This window comes from Aegilops tauschii, chromosome 6 (genome assembly GCF_002575655.3).
Source record: "Aegilops tauschii subsp. strangulata cultivar AL8/78 chromosome 6, Aet v6.0, whole genome shotgun sequence".
In the NCBI taxonomy this organism is placed as follows: domain Eukaryota; kingdom Viridiplantae; phylum Streptophyta; class Magnoliopsida; order Poales; family Poaceae; genus Aegilops; species Aegilops tauschii.
Window position 1 is genome coordinate 340,099,016 of NC_053040.3, and position 11,497 is coordinate 340,110,512.

An 11,497-nucleotide genomic window follows, 5' to 3' on the forward strand; every position below is an offset into this window, starting at 1 on the left:
ATGACTATGAGATTATGCAACTCCCGTTTACCGGAGGAACACTTTGTGTGCTACCAAACGTCACAACGTAACTGGGTGATTATAAAGGTGCTCTACAGGTGTCTCCGAAGATACTTGTTGGGTTGGCGTATTTCGAGATTAGGATTTGTCACTCCGATTGTCGGAGAGGTATCTCTAGGCCCTCTCGGTAATGCACATCACTTAAGCCTTGCAAGCATTGCAACTAATGAGTTTGTTGCGAGATGATGTATTACAGAACGAGTAAAGAGACTTGCCGGTAACGAGATTGAACTAGGTATTAAGATACCGACGATCGAATCTCGGGCAAGTAACATACCGATGACAAAGGGAACAACGTATGTTGTTATGCGGTTTGACCGATAAAGATCTTCGTAGAATATGTGGGAGCCAATATGGGCATTCAGGTCCCGCTATTGGTTATTGACCGGAGACGTGTCTCGGTCATGTCTACATAGTTCTCGAACCCGTAGGGTCCGCACGCTTAACGTTACGATGACAGTTTTATTATGAGTTTTGATGTACCAAAGGAGTTCGGAGTCCCGGATGAGACCGGGGACATGACGAGGAGTCTCGAAATGGTCGAGACGTAAAGATCGATATATTGGACGACTATATTCGGACATCGGAAAGGTTCCGAGTGATTCGAGTATTTTTCGGAGTACCGGAGAGTTACGGGAATTCGTATTGGGCCTTAATGGGCCATACGGGAAAGGAGAGAAAGGCCCCAAAGGGTGGCCGCACCCCTCCCCATGGACTAGTCCGAATTGGACTAGGGAGGGGGGCGCCCCCTTCCTTCCTTCTCCTTCTCCCTTCCCTTTTTCTACTCCAACAAGGAAAGGAGGAGTCCTACTCCCGGTGGGAGTAGGACTCCCCCCTTGGCGCGCCCTCCTCCTAGGCCGGCCGCCTCCCCCCTTGCTCCTTTATATACGGGGGCAGGGGGCATCCCAGAGACACAACAATTGATCTATTGATCTCTTAGCCGTGTGCGGTGCCCCCCTCCACCATATTATACCTCGATAATATCGTAGCGGTGCTTAGGCGAAGCCCTGCGTCGGTAGAACATCATCATCGTCACCACGCCGTCGTGCTGACGAAACTCTCCCTCAACACTCGGCTGGATCGGAGTTCGAGGGATGTCATCGAGCTGAACGTGTGCTGAACTCGGAGGTGTCGTGCGTTCGGTACTTGATCGGTCGGATCGTGAAGACGTACGACTACATCAACCGCGTTGTGTTAACGCTTCCGCTGTCGGTCTACGAAGGTACGTGGACATCACTCTCCCCTCTCGTTGCTATGCATCACCATGATCTTGCGTGTGCGTAGGAAATTTTTGAAATTACTACGTTCCCCAACAGCAAGGGCCACCTCCTTTGCTTTGGTTGCGGCGTTGGTGGCCAAGACATTGGCGGCCTCGATATCGAGCTGCCTTTGCCGGGACGCCTCCTCCATGTCGATCTTCCTCCTCTTGGCCGCCTCCTCCATCTCAAGCTTCTTCCTTTGAGGCTCTAGGTATTGCTTCATTTGCTCATCCTTGCTTTGCCGCTTCTTCTCGTCCCTCACATCCTTTTGAGACATCATGCCATGCAAAGTCTCATGCAAGGCCATGGATGAGGCATCACGTATGTCGTCCACCTTGGAGTTGGTCTTGCCCCTCGACCTCTTCAACGCCTCGCCATATCCACCTCCGGCGAACTTGGCCGTCTTCTTGCCTCTCTTTCTTTGAAGTTCACGGTATTGATCCTTGAACTTAGGGCATTGTGCCGGGCCTTGAATGCTTCCAAAATTGAAATGCCTACACCACATGATCAATGCAATTGAACATGCAAACATATACAAGGCCGAAGTCTCATGGCCGTAGCAAGGAAAGGACTAGGATAAGGAAAGCATACCATGTCCCCAACGCCGAGACCACTCACGGGCCGTGCTTCAACACTCTCAAATGCGGCGCAATACTTGTTACACTCTTGTTGGATGAACAACCATCTCTTTTGAATCGAGGTGATGCCACGGTTGCTTGTAAGTTGGCAGGGCTCAAACATCTTCCTTTCATGGAATGTTTTGTGGACTCTCGTCCAAAAAACAAGGCCCTTTTGTTGCGCGCCGGTCTTCGGATCTTGGCTAATATCCATCCAACATTGGAAATCAACTTGTCCTCATCTTGTGTATATGAACCCGTGCGAATGCTCTTCCTCCTCTTTTGTGCTTCCGCTCTTTGGGTGAGCTCGTCGATGAACAATGGCTCGCCATCAATATCAATGTCATTGCTTTCTTCTTCATCACCATCACCTTCGCAATAGATATCATCGTCTTCATGCCACGAGTCACCATGGTCGTGGTCAGCACGGTCGTCGGCCTCTTCATCGGCAACGTATTGGGCGCGGCCATCCTGACTTTGGGTCTCGTCGGGGTCGTAGGCACGTCCCTGCCCACCCTGAAAGATCACATCCTCCATGAACTGGTTGTAGAAGGGGTCGTCGACCGGTGGCGTTGGTATTGGCATTCCGTCGAACAAGACACGGGGGGACGGCATGGTGACCGTAAACGGTGGTCGTGCATGCTTTCTTTGCATCTCCACGGACGGCGGCCGGTCGCCGCTGCCGGACCTAGGCGTGACGTTGAGGTCGATGACGGCCGAGGGGCGTGGGGTGGATGGCGCGATCACGCCAATGTCCGGCGACCCCGAGAAACGGGTCTGGGCGTCGTGCCTTGGCGGGGCGAAAGCCGGGCGACATAGGCGTGGTCCGTGATGTCGGCGACTGGCAGTGCGGAGGCCGCGCGACCGACGAGCTTGTGCTCGCCGGGCCGACGAGCGCTGCAGGGAAACCAGCCGGACGGCACATGCCAAGCATGAGGAGGGTGTGCGCTTTGTTGACGATGTCCTCCTTCTCGTCGACCTCGGCCTTGCGCCGCGCGGCCTCCCTCGCATCGCGCTCGGTGGCGAACTTGGCCGCGGCGACATTGACCTTGACGACCGCCCTCCGGTTCCTCCTCTTCGCGGATTCCGCGTCCAACTTGGCGATCTCCTCCGGCGTGCACTCCGATCGCGGCTTCCTTGGCGCCTTGGCCGCCTTCTTCTTCACCTTTCCGGGCGGGTCGACGGCCAAGTCGCCGGAATTCGGCTGGGCGTCGGCCATGGACGGGCGAGGGAGGGAGCGGCGGGAGGGACGTGGGAGGGTTTGGGGGAAAATGGCGCCAAATGGGGCGCGGGAGGGGGGTTGCTTTGTGCCACCAACAGGCGGGCCATGGGAGGACAAGCGCGTGCATCCCGCCAGTCCGCGCGCTGTCCGTTTCACCCCAAAATCGGCGCAAACTTGGGCCGGGGATGGGTCGAAAGCGGACAGAAAACGGACAAAAGTTCGTTTGCTCCCTCGCGCTGGGCCGTCTGGTTCGTCCGTTTTACCCCAAACGGACGTGCGCGGACAGGATGGGGTCGCGCGGTGGAGTTGGCCTGATTGATTGAAGTCTTGCTAAAAAAAGATTGGTTCTTTTTTTACTCCTGGATGTAACCACACCCCTTGCGTACAGTAAATTTAAAAAAAAAACAGAAAATGGAATTTTGTGACATCAAATATACCCAAAACGTTTTAAGTGACTTGAGGAGGTTTGCACACAGAAAAATTCACTGCTCAAAGTTTTCATCATCATTTTGTTTCTCTTGTGCATAATCACCTAGAAACATTTGGGCCTATTTGTTGACGAAAAAGTTTGAATTTTTAGAATGTTTTCGATTTTACATTTTTGCAATTATTTTGAATTTGCTGTTCACCCGAATGTTGGTACACCGGTGTGTAGTGACACCTTTGCCCTCTGGAAATACAGGAGCACCCATTTCGCTTAGTCAGACAGTGCTTTCTTCTAAGAAGAAGCAACGACTGCAAGGAGAAGAAACTTGGCGCTCCTTTGATTCAAAGGAATTTTATAGAATTTTGATTCGTAGAATTGGATCTTATAGCAAAATCACCAAGAGATCATCTGTAATACTCCCTCCGTCCCATAATGTAAGATGTTTTTTTCCACTACACTAGTGGCAAAAAACGTCTTACATTATAGGACGGAGGGAGTATATTTTTTTTCTCTTGTGTATAATCACCTAGAAGCATTTGGGCCTATTTGTTGACAAAAAAGTTTGAAATTTTTAGTTTTTTTTATTTACTTCTTTTTGAATTTACTGTTCACCCCGGATGTTGGTACACCCGGGTGTAGTGACACTTTTGCCTTCTACAAATATGGGAGCACCCATTTCGTTTAGTGTGACAGTGCTTTCTTGTAAGAAGAAGCAATGACTGCAAGGAGAAGAAACTTGGCGCTCCTTTGATTCAAAGGAATTTTATAGAATTTGGATCTTATAGAAAAGTTACCAAGAGATCATCCGTATTATATTTGACGGGAAATTTAGCATCCACTTTAATCTCTTTTTACAGTTCATTTGTTTTTTCTATGGTATCGAACAATCTATGGTTCAGAACATTTGGTTTGCTAATCCTATGGGATTCAAGTAAACACACCACTCCAATCATGTATTTTTCGTATTCCTGTGTTTTGATATTCATGCAAATCAAAGAAGCCCTCAATGTTGATATGACAACGAGCCGGGCGCTTGATTCTAAATTATCATGGCATGGTAGACTGGTCAGTTGAATTTTTTTAGTGATCAGTTGTCAATGTCATGCAACTCCTGTTCAACCAAAACATAACGACACGTCCCGCCTACTGACTGATGTTATGACCATGGAAGTGGAAGGTCATGCCTATTGATTGTGATGTTATTAGGATAGAGAGAGGGGGCAACTCTTGTTTACCATCTGATAATCTGCTAAAGTTCCTTTACAAATTGAGATGACTGAAGCTGTCGCTGAAAACCACGACTCCAAACTCGGTGCTCTGGTTTTGGCACATTCTAGTATTCTGCAGTTAAAAGTTTTCAGCCTTTGTGTGGGCGTGATGGATTGACTGAAGCGACTGCCTTTAAATTACCATGGGATTAGTGTGAGAACACATACAAGAGGGTGTGATGGGTACATGCATGGATGAATGCGGTTGAAATACTCTATACAACATGGTGCAGTTTGATACAGCAAGCCTTCCAAATGGCAAATAAATACTTCATGTCGAAATGTCAGTAAAATGGGGAGCCAGCGATGGATTACCGACCCCAATATATTTTTAAGATGTTCAGAACCTGTGCCAAGTAAAGTATGCAAGGGGTAAGAAAATTAGAAAATACTGTTATCGGCCAACGGATAAAAAATTCATGCCAGGTAAAAAATGAAACTGCATAATGAGGAACCAAGCAGAGGGTATACCTTCGTGTTGGTGGAGCAAGTGTAGCACATTTCAGCTGCAGAACAGCAAGTGAAGCCTAACTATGCGTATAAAACGTGCGCATCGAGTGGAAACGCAATGTTACTATCTCTACACATGTTCGGACAAGTGTGGTACTGATGTCTTTGGAACACCCTGCGGCTCATTGGCCACGCTATTCTTGCTGGTTGAGCCCGTTTCATTGTGAACATGTTCTAGAAACTCCATAACAATAGGGTCAGTCCAAGGACATCCAAATGGAGCTTCATCGCCTGCTACCCATCCAAGATGACCACCCTCTGGTGTTACTATCAGTAGGCAGTTCGGATTTGCCTGAATCGATAAAAGAACAAGGCTAGTAACTCACTTAGGATACTAGAGAAGAACCAAACCAAATGAAGAGTGGATTCATGAATTAGAGTGGATACAAGCAGGTGAATAACAGGTGTGTGCTGAAATAAAAATACCTTGATATCTTCTCTGGGAATTCCCCTGGATGGTGCAATTGGATCATTATCCGCCTGCACACGATTAAGCTAGCATTAGAATTATAATAGAAAAGAGCAAACCATACAGTACCAACATATCCATGTGTGACGTTATTTTCTTGCTGACTTAATATGAATAGGTAGTGCCACTTCAAAACAAGCTATTGAAATCAGCATGTTTATGGAAATACAGAATAGATATCCTTTTGGGAGATCATTTTGTTTTTTCTCATGCGGAAACTCGGGTAAACATATGCCCCTCATTATAAATCACTGCCTCTAGTTTCGTCTTAATAGAGGACTAAGAGTCAGTCAGTTGGCTAGTGGTCTCTGCACTTGCACAGCCCACCCAGGTCTAACCGTTTGAGGCCTGGCCTTCCCCTACGGTGCTCGGTTGTTTCATCTAAATAAAAATGCCACGGCTACTAGTGCCTGCTGATGAATTCTTTTCATCTTAATGAATTGTAAACGCTCCTGCCGATTACTCAAAAGAAAAGGGAGTGCACAGCAGATGGTAGTAATTCAAATTTACTGTGCAGTTCATGAATCTCAGCGTGGCCTCCCCTTGTGGTGGTCAGTTGTTTCTTCTAAGTAAAAATGCCACAGACGCTGGTGCCTGTTGATTGAGTTTTTTTCGTCTCAATGAATCGGCACCACTCCTGCCAGTTACTTGGGAAAAAAAAGTATAAAACAGATGGTAGCAATTAAAAATTACTGTGCAGTCCATGAATGTGAATTGAGTCTTCCCGTTTTCCTTGTTTGCTTATTGCATGACTAATACGCATTTACAAGTATCGACTTGAAGCAACATATGCAATGTGAGCCATCTAGAATTATCGTTGCAGCTCCCCACACAACTGAAGTATGAACTCTGATCAATTTAAGCTTCCATTTCAAGACATTGGCAAGCATTCAAATATCTCCAGCTTTTATTTCGATGTTAAGATCCCACATGAATTATCGTGCATTGTAACATTCCTATTTCACCATTTTCAAAACTTCAAGTAAAACATCTTAAACTAAGTAATCAGATAGCTGTTGTTTCCAAATCCGCTAACGCAGTATAAAGAACTGGTAGCTTCACCTGTATGCACAATAAGGGTATGGAAACATTCTTGATAGAATCTGAGCTGCTTGAGTTGCTGTAGTAATCATCTACTGACCTGAAACCAAATGAAACTGCACACAATCGAAGTATCTTTAAGTGTGGGGTCAAATAGAAATAGGTAAAAAAACTCAATTCAGCTTGAGTTCAATGCAAACCTCGGGTTAGGCCTTCATCAAAATCTCTAACAGTTTTTGCATTGGCTGCCTTTGGTATGTCATATTCACCATCCAATCCTTCAAAAAGAAGTGCATGCCTAAAATTTGATGAAGTTCCTAAAATTCAGCTGTTAGAAAAGGAGCGTGAATATTACTTAGATTGCAGGAAAGGTAAACAAAAGGTTTACTTCTTAAATATAGCCCTCAGAGAGTTAGCAAGTGCTCTATCATAGATGTTGTTGAACCCTTTGTGGAAATCTTCATCTGCTATGACCAAATTAAACGGATTGCACATGGACACTGCTCCAGAAAGGGAGCATTTATCAGTCTCCTGGAAAAAAGAATTATTGAGTTAAGTTATGGACAGTCAAAGGAAACATACCTCTGAAAGCAATTTTATATAGGAATAAAAAGGAGTCAGTACAATGCTAAGCACTTTGATTAACATTGATGGCCACAAAGAAAAGTGGCACACATTGTCATAGGTGGATTAATTAAGCATCATTTGCTACTTAAGGACTTTTAAGTAAAGCATATAACTTTAATGAATATGACAATGTGGGAGGTAAAAAATGTTCTGACATTGTGTAAAACTGTAAATCTTAATAACTGAATACAGAGCTCACCTCGCCAAGGTAGCGCACAAGAATATTTGCTCCAAGAGACCAGCCAGCAGCATAGATATTAGATTGAGGATAACGGGTTAAAACATGATCGACTACTTGACGGAGATCTCCAGTAAATGAAGCAGAATAGAACTGTGCACAACAGAAGATAAGAGTCAATAGATTTAGAAAGTAAGATGTTCTTGTATAGTTTCTGCTAATTTGTTTTTGGAGCAGCTATCTTCTTCAATCTTTATATTTCTCTGCTTGGTTATGTTATGGACACTCTGTTGCTTCCTAGGTCTCCTCCACAAGATTCATACACTGATCACTGAGTACCAAGACCTATGCTGATGATCAGAAAAAATGGTGTTCACACTCAACGGACAGTATTTTAATATGCCTGTACTAAAGATTAGGTCAGCTATCCTAAGAAATGCTAATAAGTTTAAGGATACAAGATATACTATTCCTAAGGGTAAAAAGATAAGAGGAAAAACATATGCATGCAAACCTAATAGCCTATTTTCCTTAAGCCATTGTCTGAGTACCAAGTATAGCCTCGAGAACTGGACATTATTTGTCATGAGATTCATGCCAATCAGCAGGTTTGTGGGCCATATAGTACCGCAATGGCCCATATCACACTGCTAAGAAAAGCTCAGTGCAAGCTGCATTATCACACTGGATGCAAATTAACATAAGATTTCTTTCCATATGACTTGCCACTAGCTCTATTTCTGGTCTTTGTTGCAGGAAAGAAAGTGGAGAAAACAAAGGCGCACTACAGGCAGTGAGGGAATGGCAGCTACCAGCAAAAGGAACAGTAGGACCGGTGTGTTGTTTTCTTTTGAGCGGCACATTTACATGTTTTTTCTGCTTCCTTGGCTTATGTGGATTGTCTGGATGATAGTCGAGAGGCTTGCTATATTGATGCAAAGTAACTTTTCTGGTACAATTTATCTTTTGCTTGCAAATGCTAGTTAATTGATTAGGAGCTAGGGAAAGGCTCTCGCCCCTGTGGGCAAGATAGAAGAACTATTCTTCTAATTCTTGTTTGCTTTATTCCACATACGGGGGTCCTATTTAAGGTTCAAGCTAAAAGATACTCCCCCCATTCCAAAATACTTGTTGTGGTTTTAACGGAGGGAGCATAATCCTAATTCAAATGATAAACTTCCTAACGAAGAGATCACGGAGGTCCTATCCCTAACTTGGTGCTGGGTGTGCCATGTACTTGTTGGAGTGTATATGTGGATTGCCTAGCCCTTTCCATCAGTTCGTACTTTTGGTTGCGTTGGCTACTGCATGAAGCTTAACAGTACTATACATAGATAACAAGCTATAACTAACTTTGCTGCATATCAGGAATGCGATTCAAGCACCTTCGCTGTGGTCACAGGACTATTTGCACATCCACGGCTATTGAATACCACAACACGCCATCCTTTGCTTCTAGCTCTCAAAAGCATATGTCGTACATATGTATCCTGACTCCCACCTGTCAGACCAGGCTGCCAATAACAAACCTCCAGCATCAAGCATTAGCCATAAGCTAGTTAAAAACTGTACGTGCATGAAAATACAAGTTTCACCCGCCTTTAAAAAAAATTGAAAATACAAGTAGAACAGTACACATAGTACTGCAGATAGCTAGATAAGATGTACAGAAAGACAATATGTTAAATGTCAATAGCCATGTATGCTGGAAGCAAAATTGACTTTGACATGATAGATGCAAAACATGAATTTAGCACGAGAAAGTGTTCGTTATGTGTTACGTTCAAAACTGTATTAAAACTGCCTATATTTTGTTGGCAGCATTTAGTTTTCTTTTTAACCGATTAGTAGCAAAATGCTTGGCTCTTCAGATCTTTGCTGAGCAGTCAGTTGAGTGCTTAATAAAAATGCAAACTTATAATGTCCACGGCATCCTTTTGCTTTTCTTCAATTGAACGTTATGCAGGAATATCTTTCCTGATTTAATTTGCACAACACTAGAATAGTTAGTGATGTTATACTAAAAATTAGTAAATTACATCGGTCTAATATGATCATGATGAATAACGTCATCTTTGTAAGTATATATGCCCACTGCTAATGTTTAGCCATGGTGCTACTTGGAATATCATATGCAGTTGGAATCAAACTATATTTCAGTCTCCATGTGCTCCCGTAGATACCCCTATATTTCACCTAAGATCTCTTCACCCGACAACATGAATCTATTTACAAACTGAACTTCCAGATGTACAATCTCAGGAATGCAACAGCACAATTAAATCCTCCTACACGGAGATGAGAAATCATCTCAGAACTAATCAAAACTGGCATCACATCCTCTCATTTCAACCAATGTTTTAAATAGCGGGCTATGCCAAATAGCGGCGGACTTCAAAATCAGCTATAGCGAGCTATAGCAGGCTATTTGTACATGAGACCATTTAGCGGCACCCGGTTGAAAAGGCTATAGCCGGCTATTTAAAACTATGATTTCAACACAGCCAAATTACACACGGTTCTCTACCACAAGGCGAAAGTAAAATTTAACAAATATCGCGGCATAATCTTAGCTACTCTTATTCACTCAAATACATCTACAGCACCACACATAACTCTAAACAGATTTCTACAACTGATCTGAAAACGAACCAAATCCAACCTCACTGGCATTTATTTATTTATTTATTTATTTTGAGAAGCCTCACTGGCCTCCATGACGCTAACAAAATGTCACACTTCCGTTGTGTCCTCTTTGCAACACTAGAGAAGGAAAGCGACGCCATACCAGAAGGATTAGCACAGGCGCGTCTCCCGGCAACGCCCGGTCGTCGCCGGAGACCCAGTCGAGGGCGACGGCTCCGTCGTCAGGGGTGCGTAGGCATTCGCGCCGGAATGCCACGGTGGGGAGCGAGCGCGTGAAGGCCGCGAAGATGGTCTCGACGTGGCGGTTGGACGCGAAGACGGGGAAGGCGCGGTACGGGCGGCGGAGGCTGTCGAAGCCGGCGAGGAGGCCGCGCCGCGCGCCGGCGATCTCGAGGCTCGAGTGCGGGAGGAGAGGCTGCTCCCCGTCGCCATCGCGGCTTCGAGAGGAAACGATGGAGGAGGAGAGCGACATGGTGGTTGGTAGGAGTAGGTAGCGGAGGCGAGGGGCGAAGCGGCGGGCGGTGCCGGCGAATGGGGATGGCGTTTGTAGTGCGGCCATCAGATCAGATTCGCGCCTGCAGTGTGCACTCAGGTTTGGAATACACTTCTCGCTTCTTTGGACAGCTAGGAACCGAGGAGCCAGTAGGAATTGTGGTTGGGTCGTTGACACGTGGGGAAAAGGAGGATCAAGGAATTATGAGACTTTTTTTCTGGATCAATATATAGTCGTGGCTGTAGAAAGAACACCAAAAACAACATCAAAGATCATCAAGCAATGACTACAAACACTGGAGCGAGCCGAAGACGCGCTACGCGGCAATCATCAAGTCATCATGCTAAGACCCCAAGAACAACACACGAAAACAATAACCGCAAGCGATGAAGAGAACCGTAGATCGAAAGAATCAGACATGTAGATACACAAATGCAGAGAACGAAAATCGGTCCCATGTAGATCCACCGAAGACAAACGCCAATCGAATTCTATGGAGTCCATCGAATATACACCTCCACACGTCCTCTAACAACACTAGACGCACCGCCATGACGGAGACTAAACGGGGAGAACCTTATTCCGTCTTCAGGAAACCACACGCACGGGCGCAGGACCTTCCTGAGCGGGGCGCAAATCCTAAACGAACACAAAGAAGACTTAAAAAACGAAGCAGAGCT

General features: G+C 45.4%; 1 protein-coding gene across 1 annotated transcript; it reads right to left on the bottom strand.

The window, feature by feature from the left end:
• Positions 1 to 4,967: 4,967 nt before the first annotated feature.
• On the bottom strand, positions 4,968 to 10,960 carry LOC109759523 (embryogenesis-associated protein EMB8). Its single transcript, XM_020318345.4, has 9 exons — positions 10,467 to 10,960; positions 9,064 to 9,192; positions 7,700 to 7,831; positions 7,262 to 7,404; positions 7,074 to 7,171; positions 6,895 to 6,989; positions 5,790 to 5,843; positions 5,325 to 5,655; positions 4,968 to 5,200 (listed from the first exon to the last, which is right to left on the bottom strand). Exons 1-8 carry the CDS (start codon positions 10,881 to 10,883, stop codon positions 5,434 to 5,436), a joined length of 1,290 nt encoding a protein of 429 aa, XP_020173934.1. The 5' UTR covers positions 10,884 to 10,960; the 3' UTR covers positions 4,968 to 5,200; positions 5,325 to 5,433.
• Between the last annotated feature and the right edge of the window lie 537 nt (positions 10,961 to 11,497).